This window comes from Cryptomeria japonica, chromosome 11, assembly GCF_030272615.1.
Source record: "Cryptomeria japonica chromosome 11, Sugi_1.0, whole genome shotgun sequence".
Lineage (NCBI taxonomy): Eukaryota > Viridiplantae > Streptophyta > Pinopsida > Cupressales > Cupressaceae > Cryptomeria > Cryptomeria japonica.
Window position 1 is genome coordinate 283,599,612 of NC_081415.1, and position 24,746 is coordinate 283,624,357.

Sequence of the window (24,746 nt, forward strand, 5' to 3'; positions counted from 1 at the left end):
GTCTCTCCTTTAATTATAATAATTTAATCAATATTATAATGTTTCATCAATCAATTATTAATTTAGAATAATATAATAGATTAATATTGAATATTAAATTTTATATGATTAATAATAATATAATATAACATAATAATATATTATTATTAATCAACATATATTATATGTATTCTAAATGATCATTCGACTGAACCTACAATCATTAACACTCCCTCTTAGCTAGGGAGGATGATCAGACAGAATGTGTAGTGATCTCCCATGTCAACACTTATGACCCTCACAATAGCTACACAAAACATAATTAACACTCCCTCTTAGCTAGGGAAGATAAAATCAATGCAAATGCATTAAGTCTAGATTAATTATGGAATAGAGAAAATATTATCTCACTATGATATCAGGAAGTATGGTATAAACAAGAATATCAAGGCACATGATATTCACCATAACTCAAAAATATCATCTCATGATATTGGGAGTATTTGCATCAACCATATGATGCTCATCACAGGGGACCATAGTCTCAAGGTGTGAATTTGCCTTCGTCGGTAATTCTATCCACAAGCTCTTATGTAGATTGCCTCAGTCGGTGATTCTATCCATGAGCTCTCAGGTGGATTGCCTCAGTTGGCGATTCTATCCACAAGCTCTTACGTGGATTGCCTCAGTCTGCGATTCTATCCATGAGCTCTCACGTGGATTGCCTCAGTCGGCGATTCTATCTACAAGCTCTTATGTGGATTGCCTCAGTCGGTGATTCTATCCATGAGCTCTCACATGGATTGCCTCAGTCGGTGATTCTATCCATGAGCTCTCACATGGATTGCCTTAGTCGGCGATTCTATCCACAAGCTCTTACGTGGATTGCCTCAGTCGGCGATTCTATCCATGAGCTCTCACATGGATTGCCTCATTCGACGATTCTATCCACAAGCTCTTACATGGATTGCCTCAGTCGGTGATTCTATCCACAAGCTCTCATGTGGATTGCCTCTGTCGACGATTCTATCCACAAGCTCAAGTTATTGTAAGATCGTCACCTTCCAATAACCTCAAAAATACAAGTGGAAATCATTTGGAAGTCGTCACTTCCTTATGATTTACACAAGGCCCATAAGGCATTAAATGATTTCATTAGTATAATAATCAATTGAATCAAGTTTTACCTCATAAGTGTTTCACCTTCAATAGTGAAAATCCCTCTCAATCACTATGATCAAAATTGTCACAAGTTGACTGAACCATCTGCTCCCTCTGAAGCTCAAGTTCTTGTATCAACCTCTTGTCCTCCTTTGAAATGTCAGACTCCCTCTGCATCTGGTCTCAGTCATCAATTCGTTTATAAGCATCAATTTATTTCTCCCTTTAATTTAATTTTAATGTGCTTTAGGGGGGGTGTTGGTGTTAGAAATAAGCCACACCCGAACCGATGATGGACTTGGCTCTGATACCATGTTGAGACATGGACCAGCTAGGACTCGAACCTAGGACCTTCCATACGTTGTTGGAGTGCTCTACCACTGAGCTACTGGCCCCTCTTGGACCAATCCATTGTCGGTTCAGGTGTGTCTTATTTCCAACACCAAGACTTTTCCATTTCAAACTATGCTTGAGATCATCCTCCACACACCCCAATGTGCAACCTCTATAAAAATGAACCACCAATGGTTCTCTTAATGCAAAATGTTTTTCCTTTAATACGAGCATCGCACTAACCTTCAACCAATCAAAAATTAGAAAAACAATATACAACTAAAACAATAAAATAATAAACATGACCTCAACCACCGGTTTGCATTTTTTACTAGCAAAACATGGAATCAGGCAGCCATCTTCCCTCTTTCCCAAAGCTTACAAAACCAGAGCAATTTTTGGTCTTTAAGCTATGCCTGCCTCTATGCTTTTACCAATGAACATGAATTCATAAAAGCAACTAAAAATTGTTGAGGAAAGAGAACTAACTTATGAAAGAGAAAAAATTTCTTGCAATCATTACAAAGTTTGAAATCATTTGTGTGGAACGATTAAATGAATGTCAAAATAAATTCCATGAAAGAAAAACTTGCTGCTTCATATAGACAATTTTCACATAATCCAAATGAGAAATCAATGCAAATAAGTACTTAGAATCCACATGCAAAAGAATAGACAACATACCCATCAAAAATGGCACAAGATATGCCCTGGGAAAACCCTCATGAAGGGAAAACTCAGCCTCCAAAACCATTAATCCACCATGTATTATTCAACAATGCAGTATTACAATACATCCATGGAAATCTTTGAATGACAAGTCATTTAGAAGTACTCCATGTGAACAAGCATGTAACCACACATCCCATGCCATGCTCCCAAACTCTACAAATAACTTAAACAACTACCTTGTGGTTGCTTTCATAGAGTTAAGTTGACACAAAACCACCAAGTGATATTACATCAAAACCATGCGCTAAAACCATGGGTTGCCTAACCATTGACCTCACATATAATATTGGTACTAAGTTTACACTTTATTAAATTAGATTCACCAATATTAAATAATTATAATATAATAAATCTCAATGTTACATAACATAAAGTGGCCCTGATAATATTTCTATGGAATCTCTGCATGATACACATCCATGTGCACCACACAAAATAAATAAAATAACATAACATTATGCAAGGTGTCTTATTTCCCAACATTCTCCCACTTGTATACATTCCATAAGGAGCAATAAGTAACATCAAAATATGAACAAGGGAACAATCCCTCTAGCCACATATACCATCAAAGAATCAAAGTGCTCCATCAAGATACCTACAGCAAGAAACAAAGTGACCACCATCTCATGCATGAATGCTCTCACCCTCCACCATGCCACTACCACTACACATAAATAAGAGGCCATCTGAAGAGAAAGCCACATAATCTGTCAAAACGAAGCATAAGTTCTATTCTGATATCCCAAACACAAACACTCAATCCAAAGGTATCGATATGCATTGGTAGCTATCAAAAACCAATCACCATGGCTGAAGTGGCACCGACAACAAGTGCTAACACATCCAACTATCCATACCTCCAAGGTAAACTGAACATATCAAGTGAATATCATGTCATCAACATATACAACCCATAACATGCGATCATAAGCTCCAAGCGCAATACCTATCATATACACACCTAAAAAGTCCCATTGTATAGGTAATGTCAAATTTTAAAATGAATCTACTAACAACACCATATACAAAGTCTAACCATAACCATGTAGCATTGAGGAACAACCATAATAATATGCATAGCCTGTAAACCAACAACCTGCAATTATAACTCTCACCATAGGTCTCAAATTCTCTCTCATGCTCTCCACAAAAGAGATAAAAATAAATTTCATGTCATCTCCTACATGACAATACATAAACACAAGCTAGTGATCACACAGCTCCAGCCAAATCTCAAAGTCAATGTAATGTGAAATTGAACATCTAGGAAGATAACCAAGACCAAAGAGAGTAACTACAAATCAAAACCCGTAGCATGTCCTTCTACATACACCTCTAAAGGCCAATTGTGTCAAGTATGATCTCCTCCATAAAACACCAAATGAAATCAACACCAAAACTCATCCAACCTCTAAGACCAAACAAACATATATATCGTGTAATCAATATGGATGTAAGTCTCTCATAACCAAGAAGATCAAACCAATACCATTCTCAATCCTAGGGAATAAGCCCAATAAACCATCTCCTAAACTCAACATCAATGAATCCCATCATAATAACAACTCAAATGCACAAAGAGATAAGCAGTGCCAAACATCTCTCAAGCCCAAAACTAACCATCTATCCATATCTCAAGATCGATATCTATGAAAGATAAACATAAACATAATTCACCTAAAAGGAACAATGGGCAATACCTCTCAATTAGTAAACCACCGAGTAGACCAAAAGTGGGAATGAAAATGCTCATCAATCTATCCAAGTCGTCATGACTCACACTAAGAACAATCTCCTCTCAAGTCCATACCAAGTGAATTCTCCTCGGTCTTCTTATTAAAACCATCAACTATCTCAACACGTATCTCTAATCACAAGAGAATACCATCATCATATACATCTCCATGTATCCATGAGTACCTGTAACCAATCAATCCATGTCAAACTCCAAATGCAACAAATCACCATCATGAAGTAACCAAGAAAATGATCATATACTCCATAAAATGAGAACTACCAAGACCAATGTCAAAGCTCCAACAGTAGAATTAGAACATAAACATGACAACATGATCTAACCACCTCCTCCTAAGAGATAATATGCTTCATATAAACATATCAAATAACTATATCATGCCAAAACTCTAAATGTACATCAAGAATAAACCATGACATAAAAGCAATTATCCTATCAAAAAAGGATAACATGTCAAATGAAAGAATATACTACACCTCAACCAAAGACTCCAAAAGTGATCCATGGCTCCAAGATGTCAACCATATCCAAATATCATGAAGATCGCCATCTCCTACCAATGCACTTACAAATGTGGAAGAACCTTTTGCAGCAACAGGAACTAAAGACTCCTCCAAACATCTACATACTAAAGAAAAGCATCCACCATCCAATGATAAATACATATCATTGCCACAAGCTCCCACTAAACCGTGATACTGAACTCTCCATAGCATTGTGATAATCATCTCCTAAATGAAGATTATCCAGGTCTACACACACATAACTGAAAGTGTCAATAACATCAAGTGAAACCAAGATCTCCAAACTAAGAAGATAGTAATAAATTGTCATCACTATCACTAGCTCCCACTAGAAGTGTATAAAAAGTTATTCCTGACATCATGATAAAACCATCCTCTACATGAGAATCAACAAGGCCTTCACACAATCAAAGAACTCAAAGTGCACATCATAAGCTCCCAAAAGTTAAGTAAAAGCATGATCCTCAAACAAGAAAAGATACACCACCATAATCAAAAATCCAATAAACATCGCCAATCAAAGCACCTACAAATCCAATCATGTCGTGTCAAAGTCCCTAAACACAAGGAACATCTCATAACACTATGATCACCGCCACTAAAACAAGCATCTAACTCCCAATTTGTCCAACTTGTAAGCATAACATAGTCAACAACATAATTCATCATGATTATACCTAGTAACACGATCTCCTCTTTAACATGACAACAAAATTAGCAAACCAAGTGAATAAACCAAGCCACCAATCTAAATATGCATAAACAATTAAAGGTTTATGGGCATAGACAACCCACATCCAAGTCGTTAAAGCAAAATGTAAGTATAGACCACCTACAACATTGTACAACTTGTAGACACAACAATGCAACATCAAATCCAAACCAAATACTAATAACCATGTCAACATGAGAGTAATATGAGACACATACAAAGTATACAATGCAATAAACTTCAAATCTCCAAGATTAATCATGTCATTAACTCACAATGTCACCATGGTCTAAAGAACTCATAAACAATTTTAATCAGTAAAATAGCAAGTAAATCATATAAAATCAGTTCCAAACCTAATCCATTGTATCATACTCTAAATGAGCTTTTTGTCAACTATTGGAAGTTCAAGATTCAACTTTGTTTGCTCAAGCTATGACCTTTCAAAACCATAAAGATAACCCTAATTTCCAACTAACATTTCACTGTCCAAATAATAAAATCTAGTAAAATCAATCACACCACTGTATAGTGCTCCAAGTCACCAATCCAACAACTATAATAAGTCAAAAATCCAACACTTCTAGTCCAAGGTCTATGGGCATAGACAACCCACATCCAAGTCATAAATGCAACATGTAAGTATAGACCGCCTACAACACTACGCAGCTTGTAGACCCAACAATGCAGCATACAAATCCAAAGAAGTACTAATAACCACATTAGCATGAGAGTTATCTAAGACACATACTAAATATACAATGAAATAAATTTTAAATCTCCAAGACTAATCATATCACAAACTCACAATGCCATCATAATCAAAAGAACTCATAAATAGTTTAGATCAATAAAACAACAAAAAAAACATATCAAACCAACTCCAAAACTGATCCACTGTATCATGCTCTGAATGAGCTTTCCGTCGACTATTGGAAGTCCAAAATTCAACTTTGTTTGCTCAAGTTATGACCTCTCAAAACCATAAAAGTACCCATGACTTCCAACTAACATTTCATTGTCCAAATAGAAAAATCTGTCAAAATCAACTACACCAATGAGTATAGCTTTGAGTCACCTTTCCAATGACTACAATAAGTTGAAAAACCAACACTCTTGGCCCAAATTGACAAGGGCATCATTGGCGAGGTAGTGGTCAATGCTGACAATGGTACCACCATTGTCGATGTTGTTTATTTTTAACTTAGGGAGTAAAATAATATTGTAATCAGATTCTAATTAGAATCCGAATGGTGTTGGGTCCATACCTTCAACACGTTAGGCAATCATAAGGAAACGTGTGCATTCAAAGTCTAAATAGGGCTGGGCCCTTCTCTCCATCAACACGCCAAACACATAAACTTAACGTGTGCACACTCCTATAGGGCCGACCCTATATCAGCAACATGAAGCGTGGAAAAAGAAAATAATAAAAAGAAAGAGGTTGGCGCCAAAACTAATATTGGGTCGATCCAATATTACTTCCCCTTCCACATATAAATAAGGATTCATTTGTATGCTTTCATTATTCAATTTTATATCAACACATATGTGAACTACCTTTGCAATTTTGGTGCGAAATCTGATTGAAGGTGAAATACATCTGCTGCTAGTAGGTGAAGTATACTTGCTACTTAGTGAATTAACTTCAGTCACTACGGCAAGTTTACCATACAAGTATAATGCGAAATATCTCTGCTCATAAGAGGGTGCGAGATTATCCTTCTAAAGGTGTGAACTGTGTGTGCACTTGGAGCTTCTCAAGTGTGAAGAAGTGTAGACCTTAGTACAAAGGATGGTGTGCAAATTAGTACACAGAGAGTGCAAATGCAAGTATGTAGGGCAGATTGGTGTGCACCTTGGTGCGGGTTCGTCAGTACACAGACGGTGGAGTGCAGATGCAAGTATGAAAGGAAGATCTAGGGTTGTTTGTGTACTGACCTAGACATCTAGATCTTGTTGTTGTTCATCCTTATCAGCCTAACAGATAAGTGTGTAATCTGCCTATTTGTGAATAATTCATAATCAGATCTGTGGATCTATTTTGGTTGGGTTTTTCCTCCTAGGAGGTTTTCCCAGAGTAATGTTGTTTTGTCTTATGTTTGTTCATTTTGCCTACTTATTGTTTATTACTAATCTGTAACTACTTAAGTAACTGCAAACAATCTGAAAGTAGATATTAATTTCTAAATTTTGAACTTACTGTTAATCTGAAAGTGGAAAAATTCAACAGTCGACACTATCAATACAGAATTCGTGGGCATGGGAGATCTAAAAAAAAAGCCATCGACTTTTCGTAAAACTATAGGGATTTTATTTTTTCTGACACGACATTTTTTCCATGTCTTACAGCTATACAACCAAAAAAATTTGCAACTTCAACCAACATCACAAAAGGGAGGCATATTTTATTTAAAAAATCATCTCCTACACTCTTTGAATCCAACTAGGAGATCCATTTTTGCCCAAGCGATCATTTGTGGAACCTCCTACAACAAACTCTTATATCTTGTTATGTTTGCATTCTATCATACAATCCATCGATTCAACTCTAACACATGACTTGCTCAACCTAGGGTTATAACTTACCAAATGAAATAAAACTTGCAACCTCATATAGACAATTTTCGCATAACCCAAATGAGAAATCAATGCAAATAAGTGATCGAAACCCACATGCAAAAGAATAATCAACATTTTCATCAAAGATGACATAAGATATACCCTAGAAAACCCTCATGAGGGAAAAACCTAGCCTCTAAAAGCATCCATCCACCATGTATCATTCAATAATGCAACATTTCAATACATCTATTAAAGCCAATGAACCACAAGCCACCTACAAGCACTCCATGTGAATAAGCATGTAACCACACATCCCATGTCATGCTTCCAACCTCCACAAATGCTAAGTTGGCTAACCTGCTAACCTTAAATAGCTACCTTGTGTTTGTTCCTATTCAAGCTCTCACAGAACCACCAAGTGGTATTAACCAAAACCATGTATTAAAACTATAGGCTACCTAGCCATTGACCCCACATTTACTATTGGCTACTAAGTTTACACTTTATTAAATTACTTTCTCCAATATTAAATAATTACATTATAGTATATCCCAATGTTACAATACAAAATAAAGTGGCTCCAAAAATATTCCTATGAAATCTCTATGTAATACACGCCCATATGCACCACACACATAATAAATAAAATAATACAATTTTATAATATTATGCAGAGTCCACCTTTTTTTCCCAACATTCCACAGAAATTTTATTCACACAAATAGCTTGTTGTCGCTACAAATGCCTCTCGGTGTTACAACTCAACAATCGTATTATTTAAACATGACCCAGATGTTTTGCATGGCCAATTTGTTTTTTAACATCCAACTCTACTCAGTAGACTGTAAAATGAGCTTTGTTGTTGGAAACCCAAAATATTATGAACATTCGATGCCATAATCTAAGTTTCACAATCTTGTTTTTTTCCTTCCATTATTTTTTATAATGCCATATATGTATGACACCTACCTTGTCATTAATGGGTAGCTTTTGTTTGATCTTCATAATGTAAGCCCTAGTCCAAAATTCAAAGAGTGTTTTTGGGATGAATATACTTCCTTGATACATGTACAAATTCAAAAGAAATATGACACCTAACATTATATACAGCTCAACCAATATAAATTAAGCATGATAAAGCTTGCACTGACTTGCGTACACGCAATCTACCATGCATTCTTTCTTATTAAATTGAAGCATTTAGCTCATTGACAAAAGTTATTAGTTAGAAAAGTTAGTGTAATTTTCCTTGCTCATGGAAAAATTATAGAGAAGCATATAATACACAATACGAAACAAGAGTATCTTTAACTCACAATTGCTATTAGTACAAAATCACGTACATAAGTGTTCATCTTCTCTATTTTCAGAAATTTATGCTTATATCTTTTATAAACATAAGTGGGCCAACTTTACCTACATTCTCTCATGTTTTCTTCAATTAAATTTCAACATTAATTGAGTAAAGGAAATCATTTCAGATGCACAGTTTGCCCATTGGCTTACCTGCTCATGTTTTCAGACTATAGGACTTCAGAGCTTGATTCCACATATCAGCTACTTCACGTGCTTGACAGGACAATATTTTAAATTGAGTACAAGTTATCATATTGAATATTTACATTTTTAATGAATGATATTATTTTTTGGCACATGCTTCAGCATATCTACATGAAAAAACTTATCATGTTTTTTTCTTATTTGTGTTGCTTGAACGTATTCTTTGTTTCTGAACCTCTTGAATTTGTTTTTATAAAAAAATTGCTAGTATGCTTACTGATAAAGAATATGCTTGGTATTATTAAGAAATTCAAGGAATCAATCATGTGCACATTGTGTGCTCATAGTTTGCATGAAGGATGTTAGTTATTGACCACGTGTTTCAGAATGGTTAATTGAAAAAATAAACCTCATCTTGTTTTTTTCTTGTTTGTTTGATCTATAAGCATTTTTACTTTTTTTCAACTTATTATATTTTGTTTTTATCTATAAGCAAGATAATCTCTTAGCATCCTAACAAGAAATATAAGATTAGTAATTATTTATCTGATTTCCATCAGCAATCATATTTGGAATCAATGTGAAATATTTGATAAAGTGGCCCCGAGAATATTCCTATGAAATCTCTATGTGATACACGTCCATGTGCACCACACACATAATAAATAAAATAATACAATTAAATAATCTTATGCAAGGTGTGCAGCACCTTTTTTCTCAACATTCCACAAAACATTTATTGACACAGATAGCTTGTTGTCGCTACAAATGTCTCTCGGTGTTACAACTCTACCATCATATTATTAAAACATGACCCAAATGTTTTGCATGGCCAATTTGATTTTTAACGTCCAACTCTACTCAGTAGACTGTAAAATGAAAATTAACTTAATGAGCATTGTTGTTGGAAACCCAAAATATTATAAACATTCGATGCCATAATATAAGTTTCACAATCTTGTTTTTTTTCCTCCATTAGTTCTGATGATACCATATATGTATGACACCTACCTTGTCGTTAATGGGTACTTTTGTTTGATCTTCATAATGTAAGCCCTAGTCCAAAATTCAAAAAGTGTTTTTGGGATGAATATACTTCCTTGATACATGTACAAATTCAAAAGAAATATGACACCTAACAATACATACAGCTCAACCAATATAAATTAAGCATGATAAAGCTTGCACTAACTGGCGTACACGCAATCTAGTATGCATTCTTTCTTATTAAATTGAAGCATTTAGCTCATTCATTAGTTAGAGAAGTTATGTGTAATTTTCCTTGCTCGTGGGAAAATTATAGAAAAGCATATAATACACAATACCAAACAAAAATATCTTTTACTCACAATTGCTATTAGTACAAAATCACGTACATAAGAGTTCGTCTTCTCTATTTTCAGAAATTTATGCTTCATGATAATTGGTATTTCTACTGCTAGTGATCTGCTTCACCCATGTTCTTAACAACGTTGTGGAAAATAGTAGCACATCATAATCTTGATCTTCTTCAGAAAACATAATTCAATTTCTAAGATGGAGCATTCTGTTTCACCTCCGTGAGTTTGAAATTATTACAAGCTGCTTCCCCCCTTTTTAGTATGTTTTCTAGGGTGTGTACCTTCTCCAAAAGTTGTTCTAGTTCAACATGAGATGTTTGAACGAGCTTATCTGCTATTTTCAGTGCTGTACATACCTGCAAAGATCAAGACACTTGAATGGACAGTTAAAGCAACTGAAATATACAACCGTTGCTTATCATTCTGTAAATAGTTGAGTAAGGTGATGATCACCATCTCTACCCTAACTGAAACCATTGATGAAGCCATTTAACAAGTATCCGTACCATTAAAAACTAAAAAGTACTCCATATGATACACTGCAGAACTAACAAACTAGAAACAAGCACAGGAAAGAAAACACTAAGGCCACTACCTTCTGAGTCAAACTTGTCCACGAATGATCTGAATTCATCAATGCCACATTCAAATCCTTATAATTATTCTGCATGCAAGCCATAAATTTCATTAAATTCATCAACTCAACATTTCTCGTAGTCCAAGTAGGTATAATATGAGATCAAGATGGGATTGGAAAGAACTGTTACAGGGGAATTGAATACAACTTCAATTTTGTCATGTTTATAGCAAATGACATACAGTTAACTATAAGATTCAAGAAGTCAATTGCAAAAAGAAGTTTAAACATGATTATCTGGATCTCAGCAGAGAAACGCTACCTTCATGATAAATGAACATGAAATCATATTAACAATTTAGACATCCTTGGCCAACACTGTTATGCTGTTAATTTTGAAAAACAATAAATTACAGATATATTTTAGCAGAAAACGAAAAACTCGAACAGAAATATGAATCTGTTCCTTTACCTTTTGAATCCTGAAAAATTCACGTACTCTATTTTTTTGAAGCCAAGAAAGAAAATATAAAAACAAGAACAAGACCTTATAGTTAAAAATTATTGTCAAACAATATATAGTAAAGCAATACTTTCTCAAGAAAATATGTACACAGTCATGCCTGGAAGATATGCAGGGACAGTATGATGCTCCACTTGGTCAAAGCCAACCTTCCCAGACTCGATGTAAAACTTGCAAACAACACCATACTCACCAAAATTTGTTTATAACTTTATTTTCCCCCATGTAGGGCAGCAGATTCTAGTAACTGCATCTAAGGATGCTTTGTAACTACCTTGCTGCTTTTTCGGAATTTCCAACTACACATGTCAAGACTATCTTAACACTTTCAATATGATATCTACGACAAGATATTTGTACCTGTTTTAACATTTTTATGACACAAATGTCCTTATCCTTTGACAAGCATAATAGAACACACACAAATAAGCAGAACTTTATATTCCTCCCTAAATAAAACCTTGGACACAGCAAACACAACCATTAAGTAATGATTCATGTTGACTTGGCCAACAACTATAAACACTCACCTAAATGTCGAATTGTCTCATATTAGAACTCACCAAATCTGTAGATAGAGAAAGGTTGAATTTAGAATATATCACACTTTAACTGCAAAGGATAAAAATCAGCTCTGAACTGAGATATCGACTCCAATTCAGATAATATATGCATTCAAATGAGTTTTTCATCCTCAAGAGTACCAGTTTTCTCTGCTGCATCTCGGATTAATGTCAAAATCAAGACTAAAAAATTTGAACAATTCATGGAAAAAAGATCCTTTGCAACACTTAGTTTTGGGCCCTCTGAATAAATGCACATAGCACATGTATTTACATGGTGTCCACCCTCTCATTTTAGGGCAATGAAACTGAATTAACCATAGTACGGGTTACCTATCACATAAGGCTTGGGGAAAAAAGGAGTAAAAAAGAATAAATATCTGGTCTAAGATACTATAAAGTCACTCAACAATTGAAAAAGAAAAACATCCAGGACAACGTGAGGAAAAATTGTGACAAAGTGACATAATTTCATTCACTCTAAGACACATCCTCAAGGACACATCTAAGGCATTTCAAGAGTGAGTACAAGTTTAACCTGAATCTCAGAGGAATGTTGAAAACAAGACTGAAAAAAGAACAGTTCATGGAAAAAAGATCCTTCGCAATACCCAGCTTTGGGCCCTCTAAATATATGCACATAACACATGTATTTTACATGGTGTGCAGCCTCTCATTTTAGGGCAACGAAACTGAATTAATCATAGTACAGGTTACCTATCACCTAAGGCTTCTGGAAAAAAGGGGTAAAACAGAATAAAGATCTGATCTAAGATACTATAAAGTTACTCAACAATTGAAAAAGGAAACAACCAGGAAAATGTTATTATTAAAATATTCGAAGTTGTATTAAATAATGGAGACGAAGTCTCCTTAAATAGATTTACAAAGACGATGTTTCTAAAAGAAACAATTGTGAACTAAAACCAGAAATAGAAACTACCTAAGCAAACTAGACAACTAGATGACCATTAAAGAAACAATACATTATTTTAACAAATGTGAGGAAAAACTGTGACAAATGACGTGATTTCATTCAATCTGAGACATAAGCAGTCTTCCCATATAAGGTTTTCCATTAACTTGTTATGACTAACGTCAAGCCCTCTCAGGTGGAGTTTAAAAGAGAGAAATCTAGGTAGTAAATTGATAGCACTCATCCACAGGAATTTGCTCCATGTGATTCCAGTTCATTGGCACAAGAACTGAGGAGACTCATTCCACCAAGCTAAATCAATAGCACTCAACTACAGGGATTTGCTCCATGTGATTCTACTTCATTGGCACAAGAATTGAGGAGACTCATTCTGCTAAGCTAGATTGATAGCACTCAGCAGCTGGAATTCTCTCCATGTGCTTGCAGATCATTGGCACAAGAATTGAGGAGACTCGTTCCATGAAGCTCACAAATCTTGTGATTCTTTGCTAAGATAACTTTTTGATCAGCATTGACACTATTCCTTAGAAAAAGTCCAATTGAACCAAACTGCATTCACAAACAAAATGATAAAACATCAACTCCTTGGCATCCATTTGCTTTACAGATGTAAGAACATACACAGGAAGACATTGCTTGTTAGAAGCAAGGTATAAAACACAGCTGTTAATGAAAGTTTATTGTTATCAAGGCTGTGATCTGATTTGTAAAGGTGGCAGCGATCTCATGGTGAGGGCATGACAAAAGAAGTAACTCAGCTAATGATAGGGTTTCAATCAACCCTCCTACGAAGACATTCCACCAAATTTTTGTGAAGGGAAGAAGATCCATTTGAGGAGGAACAACAATTAACACTTCGCCCAGAAGATGACATGGCAAAGTATCATGAAGAACATAATGCTCGAAGTCAAGAAATTTGTAATGATTTATCTTTCAATCAGTTATATGAATTAGAGATGAAGAGGAGACGAAGAAGAGGAAGAATGGAGTTGGTGAAGAAAGAAAAAAGGTTAGAATCAAAACAAAAAGAAGTTGCTACAGAGGAGATTAATGAGCATGAGTCCAAGAATCTAGAAGAACAGTCAAAACAAGAGTAAACTATTGATGAAGTCAAGGTTGAACACGCGTTGCTTGTTGAACATGAAGAGGCTAAGATAGAAACAGACATTCCAGTCTACAAACTACCTATCAATCTACCAAAAGGAGAGCCATTGCAGCAAGCAATACATTTTCGAAGTCATCATGTTGAGAAGCATGCAACTGAGGAGGATGTCTTAGTCAACTCTAATTCTGAAATTCTTATTCACAAGGATGATAATGTTGGAGTGAGTCTCTCAAAAGTATCCAGCCCAAAAGAAGGTAGGTACTCTGATCACCTTATCATTTCAGCTCAAGGTATGGGAGTGATAGCACAGATCTATTTCAGTTTCGCTATCATGAAAACATCTTTATATGGAAAATGTAGAGGGTACAAAAATGCTTTGGTCCAAAACTGCATATACATTTTGATATGGGATGGGGGAGATCATTTATCTTTGATGAGGTATATTCAGAAGCTTGAATCTGGACCCTTATCCCTTGCAACATTGAAAGAGGACTCAGCCTATCCTTTCAATGGAATCTGTTAGCTCAGTGCTTTATATTTACTGATGCTGAAAGTTTGGCAACTAGGATGTAATTAACGTGGAGTAACCCGAAATGCATTTTCAATTAAAGCAAGTAAATTAAATGAGAGGACAGTCTATATTTTTACTAGAACAAAGATATTACATCTATGCGCAAAGACAAAAGAAGATCGACAAGCATGTATGGAGATAGACTGTGCTACAAATAGTCATTTCCTAGAAGATTGACTAATTTGTTAGCCCTGCCAGAGTCTCAAGAAATAGCAACTTCAATAGAAGTATTGAGAAATGGGTTAACAGAAGGCCTCTTTAAAGATAGGATCGGGGATTATTTAGGCATTATGAACTGTGAGTTTTCAGTCCTACAACAACTGCTGAGATCACCTCAGAGAAAAAGCATATGCCTGATTGAAAGGTTCAGACAATTACAGGCAGAAAAGAATGGTGAATTTGAACAAGAGGATAAGTCTTTTCTAGTTGTTGAAAAGGATTTTTATGAGTCTGAGTGCTGGAGAAGGGATAGTTAGTGGAACTACAAATGATGGTGAATCATTCATTCAATTGAACAGCAATAAAGACTGTCACAAAGACTGTCACAAGCACTTTGATGTGAAATTTGTACTGCCTTTAGATTCAGAGCATGTTCACGTGGACTGTGATGAGAGTGAACTGGTTAATGGAAGTATATCACCTGTTCAGAAACAATAAGAAGAAAGGTGTGAAGTCAAAAACAAATTATATCATCAGGATGGAAGGCAACATTAATGTGAGATAGAAACTAATGCTGATACTGAGAGAAATAACGTAAACTCCTTTTAAGAGAGAATGCATGGGAGGATGATGGATGCTCTTCAAGGTCTAAAATGACAATACAACTATCAAAACAACAAGGTTGGAGGAAAAGAAGTAACATGAAGCTCTTTGCAGCCTTGGACATTGAAGGTGGAAAACGCAAAACAAGACACAAAGAGGGCCACACAATGAAAGCAATAAAAATATTTTGGAATCAAGTGCTGAGGAAGATTTAGTTCACTTTGACACAGCAGAATTCCTTGGTGCAAATACATTGAGTGGACAATCTTCATTTGAGTTATCAAGGGAATTTCCTGAGCTAGATGACTCATCAACTTATCCTTGAAATAACTAAAGTGTGATCCATTGCTTAAGAATTTGGAATCATTTTTTAAGAAAATGACATTACTGTAATAGGTCATCTTTTTGAAAGATGGTGTCTTGTCTCAAAGGATGTTCAATGTGACCTTAATCTAATTTTACTTGTTAACTATATAAGGAGAACCAACGGGCTCCAGTCAGTGGTCAGCATCTTAAAAGAAGCTATTAAGCAATTTGAGAGAATGTTGATGCAAGAGTTCCACTTGTTGGTGATGGGGATCCAGGTATCACAGTTACTGCACTCAAGGATGGAGGTGAGTGGACTCTAGAGGCAAGAGTACTTGCTTTGGCTGATGGTGGCTTTTGTTGCATTGACAATTTTGATAACATGAATACCAACCTTCGTGGCCCACTCCTCAGCAGATCTAATATAATTTTTGTTCTATCGAATACAAAGGAGCCAGGGTAGGATAAGATTCTGTCATCAAATATTAAAACCTCAGCATGAAAAGAAGGAGGAAGTTAGTGCAAATGATGACTTCAAAGAAGTCCAGACCTTGATTAAGTTAAGAAGATATAATTGCAGTTATATCCACTTTGTGAGAGGAAATTTCCATCCAGTTTTAACAAAGCAAGCAGAAGAAGTTGAGGTATCCATGACAATGTCTGCCAAATGGAACTATGTCACTAATACTTCTCATTCTAGTTTCGTAGAAAACCCTAATGAGAAACATAGAAAGCAGGAAAAGTTAATTATGGAAAATCTGAATCTTATGGATAATACTTCAGACAACCAATGCAGATCTGATAAAATGACATCCAAAAGAATGTTGAAGCTTCAAATAATAAAAGAGTAAATATTAACCAGATTTTCAATAAAACACACAACTACCCATGCACATGCAGTAGTGAGAATGTTGTCAAAATGTTTGAAGCTGTTGAGAAGAAAAGGGGTATGATTCAGCAAGAAAACTCGAGGGAAGAGTCAATGCAGGTGTTACATGGCAGAATTTCACCATGGAACAGTACCATAGAAAATATAGATTCACTCAAACCTGTAAATAAGTTTGCAACTAGACCAGAAAATAACCATAAAGGTTGCAATAATCTATTTGTCTGGTATGCACATGAAAATGGTGATGTGGATACCACAGATAACATGTCACTGTCAGTCTTAGTGCAGTCACAATGGGCTGTAACTTGTCTTTTCTTAAATTGGAAGAAACAACCTACAGAAATTTTGATCTCCAATGGCATCGGAGTAGAGCAACAAATGCACAGTAGTGAATGCTTGGCTAAAAGGGAGATTGAGGATCTTCAAGCACTGGAGAAAGAGCATCATCCATTATTAAATCAAAGAGGATCATATTGCAGGGTGGTTGCAATTTTTGCCTAATTCACAAAGGAAAGACACAATCGGGGATCTCATCATGATTTTCCCTAAGGGATTGCATCGAGATGTAGTGGATAAAGGTAAATGCAGACATCATAGCACTTTTTGGCAAGAGTTGCATCAACTGATAGGCACAAGATCCAAACCATATGGGCAATTCAGCATGATTCATCACATTGGCACAGTGATACTTGATCATATGGGTTTGCAGTTGCTTGTGGGAAAGCAAAATTGAGAGGGAATGATTGATGTCCCTTTGCCCAAAGTAGTATTATTTTAATAAAATATATAATAAATATAGATATATTAATAATGAAATAAGACAAAAATTAAAAAGAAACATATATAATATATATAAAATACAAATTAAATTGATTTCAATTTTGGGCATTGCAAATTGGGCTCTTGGGTTCAATCCAAAAAGGAAGTATGAAACAAGATTTTTGGGTTCATTTTAAGGCATCGTGTTGTGACATTTTCACACATCTCCCCATTGCAAATGGGAACCTATTGACGGGTGTTTTATGACCACACCAACACAAAATAACGTTTCCCAACAGTCAATCTATCCTCTCTTGATCAAAATCCCATGTATGCTAAGATTGTAGGAAGATCATACAGTGATTCCAAGGTTCCAACTACGTACTTGCGACTTTACGATGGATATAGGCTTGTTTGGTTTAATGTTGCTGGTAATCCAAGGGGACTTACGTGCAGTGAAGGAGACTTAAAACAAATTTAAAACTTCAAGGAGGCTTCGCAGATGATATAGCAATGGATAGCTCTTTTTTGGAACTTTTCAATAAGATATGTAGAGTAAATAAGAAGGGTTTAGAAAGTTTCTAATCTAAATCTAGGAACTCAACAGGCAACAAGACTTATGCAAGATCGACCACACTTTACTTCGCCACTTTCAGACAACTACATAAAGAGGGTGCAATCTTCAAAGGTTGTGTTTATAAGATTTTAAATCATACATGAACACCATCATGAACAATGCTCATTTGACAATCCAAATTAAGAACACGCATACAAAAGCTTAGTGCAACCTTACATTGCAGATAGTCATCTATCGGCAAAAGGTATGAGCAAGTGATCTCACCACAAAGTAATGCAATCTATTTCATTCATCGAAGTACTTGAAGCAAATCTAATCTAAGATGAAACTATGCAGGTTTTAAAATAACTCAAGTGAACACCAAAAGCCGATGTATCACTATTATTATCTCATAAACTTATAGCAACAATCTCACACAATTCTCCCTCCCTTACAAAATAAGGGGTGAACCCCTTTTATAGGCCTCCAAAAAGAAAATAGACGGCCTAGATTACATTCCAATCAATGGCTAAGATTCACCATGCAAAACCCTAATTACGGTTTGACTAAAGATTCCCAAAATATGATGCCAAAATATGATGCCAAGTAGTGGGGAGAGCAATTAATTGGGAATCTCGCCCACTACACATTAATCACCCTTTGTTCCCAAAACGGGTGTCCATGATGCATTGAATGCCCATTACATTTCAAATCACCCACCATGCATTAATGACCCACTATATCCTCAACATGGCAGTCGTTATTCATTGAATGAACCACCACCTTGTCAAAAACGTCCATCAACAATAAATGACCCATCATGTCGTCATGCAATCAATAGATTCTCATCTAAAATTGGACAAACATTATCTCTTTCATTGATGGTGAATGTGACAAATCTACTCACGATGGCTTCCAGCTCTCCTACGGGGACACTTGGCACAATCTCCAATTTGAATTCCCGCATTGAAGTGTCCTCTTCACACTTGGAGAAAAACTTCTCCCATCTTGATGCCGCTTCTTGAATCCTACACATTGTGCTAGAAAACAAGGAAACATTTTCCCAATGTTCCTTTGAGAAGGATACTACAAAGAAGAATTCATGCAACCTATCCTTCATGCGGTCCATTGTCAGCTCCTCATCAATCATCCTTCTTGCAAACAATGCTTTTACTGCGTTGAGGATTTCTTCCTAAACCTTTCTGACTGATTCCCTCAATGATGTTGATTCTTTGTTGAACCTCTCAAAGGATTCCTTTATGGTGCTGATTGCATAAAACCATCAAGGGAAATCATATATCTCATTTTCTTTGATGACCTTCCCATCAATCAATATTTGCCTAGGAGTCCCTATCAATGCTTTCAACCATGGAATTGTAAGATCCTGATAGATATGCACATCTTCCCATGAATTGTCCACAGTCTCTAGCCTATTCAGGATAGTTAAGGAATTCCAATAGAAATGAGCCAAGTCTTCAATAAATTTACCTGTTGAAGTGAAGACGTACTCTACCCATTCCTTAGAGCATTGAGCCCTTCTCCTTATTTCTTCAATCCCATCAATGGATTCCTTCGGAAGAGAAGAGGGAGGAACAAAGGACTGATCTTCTTCTCTAAATGGATGCCTTAGGCACTGCACATATTTGCACAAGGCTTAGTTTGTTATTTTTTAAATCAGACTGATAGCAACAAACAGAAAATAATGCAATAAACACACAAAACACAGCAATACCCTGGGAAAACCTCCCGCTTGGAGGTGAAAACCCCAGCAATTAAGATCTCTGATTATATTAATCAAATCTGAGAATCACTTTACAATTTCGCTTCACTCCTTGAAGCCATACAAGCAGGTTAGAGCATCATATATGTTGTATACATAGTGTGAATTCTACTAGGGCATCAAACTGCCAAAGGATGACACAATGCTGTCCAAATTGACTTACAAGTGCAGATTGAAATGCTGGAGAGGAATCTGATCTGCAGTCTGATGGTTCGCTTGGCAGAGAAAGGAATTTGCTTGCCAAGAAGTATATTCCCTGATGAGATTGCTGACTAAGAATTGAACTCACAGACCAAGAAAATGAGTTCGCTGATCTGTATATGCTCTGCTGAAGAAGGTATTCGCTGATGCTTGAGTGAATGAATGGATGTGTTTGATGCTGCCTTTGCCTCCTAATACATCCTAGGTCGGCTCACAAGGAGAACAACTAATAATAATAATATGCTCTTAAATTGGCACCCATTATAGGGTAGGCCCTAATTGCAATTACAAGTTACATCGCCAGCTTAATTCACAAGTTACATTGCCCATTTAGGGACAGCTCATATCACAAGTTACATATTGATTTTGCACATTGATGTGACTAAGGCCATTAGGCCAATTAGTCACCCATAGGCTAGGTCGGCCCTAGAAGAAATCCGACCTAGCTACAAACATCAACATTGTTCTCTCTCTCCAACTTCATGTTCTTCTCTTCTATTCTTTTCATCTGCTCCTTCATTACTAAGGATGACTCATCAAAATCTTCTACCAATTGTGCCTTGGAGGCATGCCCTAAGTTGACCGCTATAATCTCATATTCATCAAGAAAACTCTCATTCCTATCTTTGTCAACTCTGGGCACAGCTAGGTGTATTGTCCTAGATCCTGACTCATCCCTTGTAACTTTGGAAAATTTCTTTGTCGCTTTCTTCTCCGTTGGCCTATCTATCCTGTTTAGAAGTTCTTCAAGTTCCAGCGCAAGATCCATCTCTTCCTCCGGCTCCTTTCTCATTCTTTCCCTCAGCCAATCTGGAGTGGCTACTTGTTGGTCCTGCACTCCTAATTGTACCTGTTCTTGTGAAACTTCCTCAAAAGTTCCTAAGTCTCCAATGTTTGTTTCCATGAAACAATCTTGATCTTGTTGTTTTGGAATCGGAGGAAGTTCTTGTCCTTGACTCCTCTGCTGAACAGACCTATGGGAGGTGCTAACATTAAGAATATCATGTGCTTACGAAATATCATGGTCACCCCCCTATAGCTGGTTTCCTGTAACTTCTTCTATAACATCTCAACTTCATGCATGCTAGAAGAGCTAGCAAGTGATTGTGCTTCTTCTATCCTTGGCCTCTTTTGTTGTGGCTCTTCCTATTGAGCTTCCTTTCTCTTCTTTGCCTATGAATTCCCATGAATGCTTTTCTCCTTCCTATGTTCTACTCTTTCCTGTGGAATTTCTTCCTCCCTGGCCTGTGCTCCAGATGATCCTTCAATTGCCTCGTCATGGGATTCCAAGTCTCCAATTAGATTGTAGGTTAGGCGGGTATTCTTTCCTTTCAATTTTGCTATGTGTCGTTCAACCCAATGCTTGGTGAATTTCAGGATTGGCCGACTTAAGACATCTAAATCATCAACGTCTAGCTCTGACCAATTTGGCACTTGAATAAGCCTATCCTTCTCCTTTTCATACTCAGGTTAGACAGTATTTCCATCTTCAACTTGCTCTAGCACTTGTATAACCTCACAGATTCTTATCAACTTGAGAGGCAACCTCGAAAACATCCTCCACCTAGCTTCAAAGTCATCTTTGGTGTTGGCCCAATGATCTTCCAACTGAAACTTATGCTTATGGCTAATGCCAACAACCATCCTAATTTTATCATATGTATGGGATGTGATGTGGTAGAAAAATAATTCATCTACTAACTTTTCTACTGCTACCAATGATAGACACATTTCCTAAGAGTCTCCCATGACAATTAGGAATTCAAGCCCTAACTTCTTCTTCTTCTGAATTTTTATCATAAGCAGTCAACTATTTGGTAACCTCCAATAGCACCATCTTGTCCGTTGGATATCTTGGCAGTTTGTATGGCTGGGCAGAGAATCCTTAGACCCAGATGTAAGTGAATTTCTAGATGTACCAAGCTCCATACTTCTTTACCACTTCCTTGCTTCCTATGACAACCTGGTATGAAGTCCGCCTCGCAAAGATCTAGTGATGTGCATTGTGGGTGTCACTTGTTTCTTGAAAGTAGTATCATACAAGTGCAACTATGGATAGCACTCGTGAACTTTTAGCTGTCCCGGTCCGCATCCCATAGTCCTTTGCATAGCAATCTGTTGAACTTGCCCATTCTAGCCAGCAGGTAGATAGCATACGAGCTCATATAGAAAGAATGAGATTGCCTTAAATTCCTCGGCTGCTGGTCCAAGTTGTGGCTGATTATTTTTGCCCAATGTTATCACTCTTTGGCCTTCCATTACTTCACCAATAAAGTAGAACATCCAAGACTCAAACATGAAGCTCTGCGAACATCCCAAAACCCTACTCATCATCAACCCAAGATCAGCATATTCTTGTTTGAAATCCATGTTGGTGATTTGCTTGGGTAACTTTGAAATATGAGGCTTCGGCCTTTGCATCCACACCTTATTGATTACTCCAGCACATCTTTCAAAACCAGCATCATAAATCAGTGTTTCTCTTTCCTTGCTCTTCTACGTCATGGACTGGTATGCAAGAATCCCAAAAGTTTCTCCAATTGCTTCAACTGTAAGGTTGGCCAAGAGTTTGCCATCAGGTGCCAAAATCGCCCCTTCTTTCAGCGTTGTAATGCTTCGCACATTCCATAATCAGCTCCGGGCACTGGATGACACGAGGGAAGTTGGCAGCTACTACAATCCCACTTTTGACTATCTTAGTGGCAATGGCTGACGGACGGCGTCCAGCTGTTCCATATACTCTTTTTCTGAATTCTCCCAGCCTAAAAGTTCCTAGTTTGGTGTCACTATCTTCTCTCCATTTCGAAATGATCTTTGACTCCGGGAGAAATCCTCTTTGCTCGTTCTTGATTCGTGCTTGCTGGAAGGTATTCGCCGCCTTGCTGGATTCTGCCATTCCTGCAAAATAAAATAATTAACATTAGATTCCTAATAAAAGAATTCTATAAATCCATCAAGGAATTCATTCCAGGCTGACAATTCCAAACTTGGAATAAATAAATAAAAACCTCCAAAGATGAGAACTTTTGGAAAATAAAAACTTCTTGCTCTGACTTTCTTCACTCCTCTCTTGCTTCCAATTTCTCCAAAAATTGTTGTGAAGAATATATTCCAAATCGTTGTTTAAATAGAAGTCACCCACTAAGCTACTAAGTTGGCGAGGGGATAAAATTAGCAGTTGCATTAATTCTCTTCAATCATGCATCATGTTTCCTTAGACAACTCACCATGCAAGTGGACCCCGCCATCATCTTGAGTTCAAAAAATGGAAACTTCTAGAATCTTGTTACGCATCATTAATATGGAATATTCTCTTTTCATGTTGCCAACTCATCTTTTACAAAAATCTTAAATTATTGAATGTCTGGAAATTTTGGAGAGAAAATTCTTTCTAGAGAGATTTTTGTCCTGAAGGAAATTTTTTTTATGTTTGTGTATACCTTGTCCTAGAGATATTTTTCTGATAATTGATAACTTTTTCATGTCCAAGGAATTTTATCCTATCCGGAGTTTTGGAAAGAGAAATTTTCACACAGCCAAATTTTCAGTTTTCTCGAATTCTTCAACTTGGGCGCAATTCTACCCTAAAGAAGGAAGTTTTTTGTTGAGGATGAAAAATCCTCCTTGTCATGTTTTCCACGCTCTACCTCTATCCTTGGGCACAAATTTGCCATGGAGGAGGAATTTTGAGAAATTGGAAATTCCTCCCTGGTGAGATTTTAGCCCCCATGCACCTTCTTGGAGCGCATTTGAGCATAGAGGAAGGAATTTCTTGAAAATTGCATTTTCCTCCTTGGCCTTGGATTTGTGCCCACCATCTAACCTTGGTCGCATTTTCAACTATGATGGAGGAATTTTGTCGAAGTTGGATTTTCCTTCCTGGCCTTGACTTAGCACCCACTTTCACCCTTGAGCACATTTCTACTAAAGGGAAGGAATTCCTTGAAATTTGTACTTTCCTCCTAGACCATGTTTTGGCGCTCATGCACTATCCTAGAGTGCACTTTCACTAGGGTGAAGGAATTTGTTTGAAGAAGAAATTTCCTCCTTCAGGTGTTTTTAGTGCTCCACCACTACCCTGAGCGCATTTGCAAGTACAATTTTAAACCCTAGGTATATTAATCAGACTTATATAATTGATTGTGCCCTAGGTTGTAATCAGATTTGCAGTATTTTAGTAAATCAACTTAGATTAATAATGCCCTAGATTGTAATCAGATTTGCAGCATTTAATAAGCCAACATAAATCAGAAATAAAACAGTAGACAAACAAGCATACCCTGGGAAAACCTCCAAGGAGGAAAAACCCAGCATGAAAGACCCACAGGTCAGATTATATATTCTCCTCTAAATATAAGTACAATACTTAGCTTGAATCTGATCTCAGATCTGTCCCTTGAATGCTTCAAAGCCTTGCATGAAAAATCACTATGTCCTCTTGGACAATTTCGCACCAATCTGAAATACAATTTAGCACCAACCTGAAATAGTTCGCACTCTTCCTTGAATTCACACAGCAGAGTTAAATCGCCTTTGTGTGTTAACTTGATGATTCGTTATGACTTACAATTTGTCATTTATTTATATGTATCTTTTGCACTTTGAAATGCAA

General features: G+C 36.5%; 1 protein-coding gene across 1 annotated transcript in view; it reads right to left on the minus strand.

The window, feature by feature from the left end:
- Window positions 1-10,577: 10,577 nt before the first annotated feature.
- LOC131051698 (uncharacterized) overlaps window positions 10,578-24,746 on the minus strand; it is a 29,973-nt gene continuing 15,804 nt past the window's right edge. Inside the window, exons 2-3 of the mRNA XM_057986303.2 lie at window positions 11,201-11,269; window positions 10,578-10,961 (exon numbers count right to left, since the gene is read on the minus strand). Of these exons, the coding sequence (XP_057842286.1) occupies window positions 10,797-10,961; window positions 11,201-11,269 (234 nt within the window). The 3' untranslated portion in view covers window positions 10,578-10,796. The remainder of the gene's footprint in view (window positions 10,962-11,200; window positions 11,270-24,746) is intronic.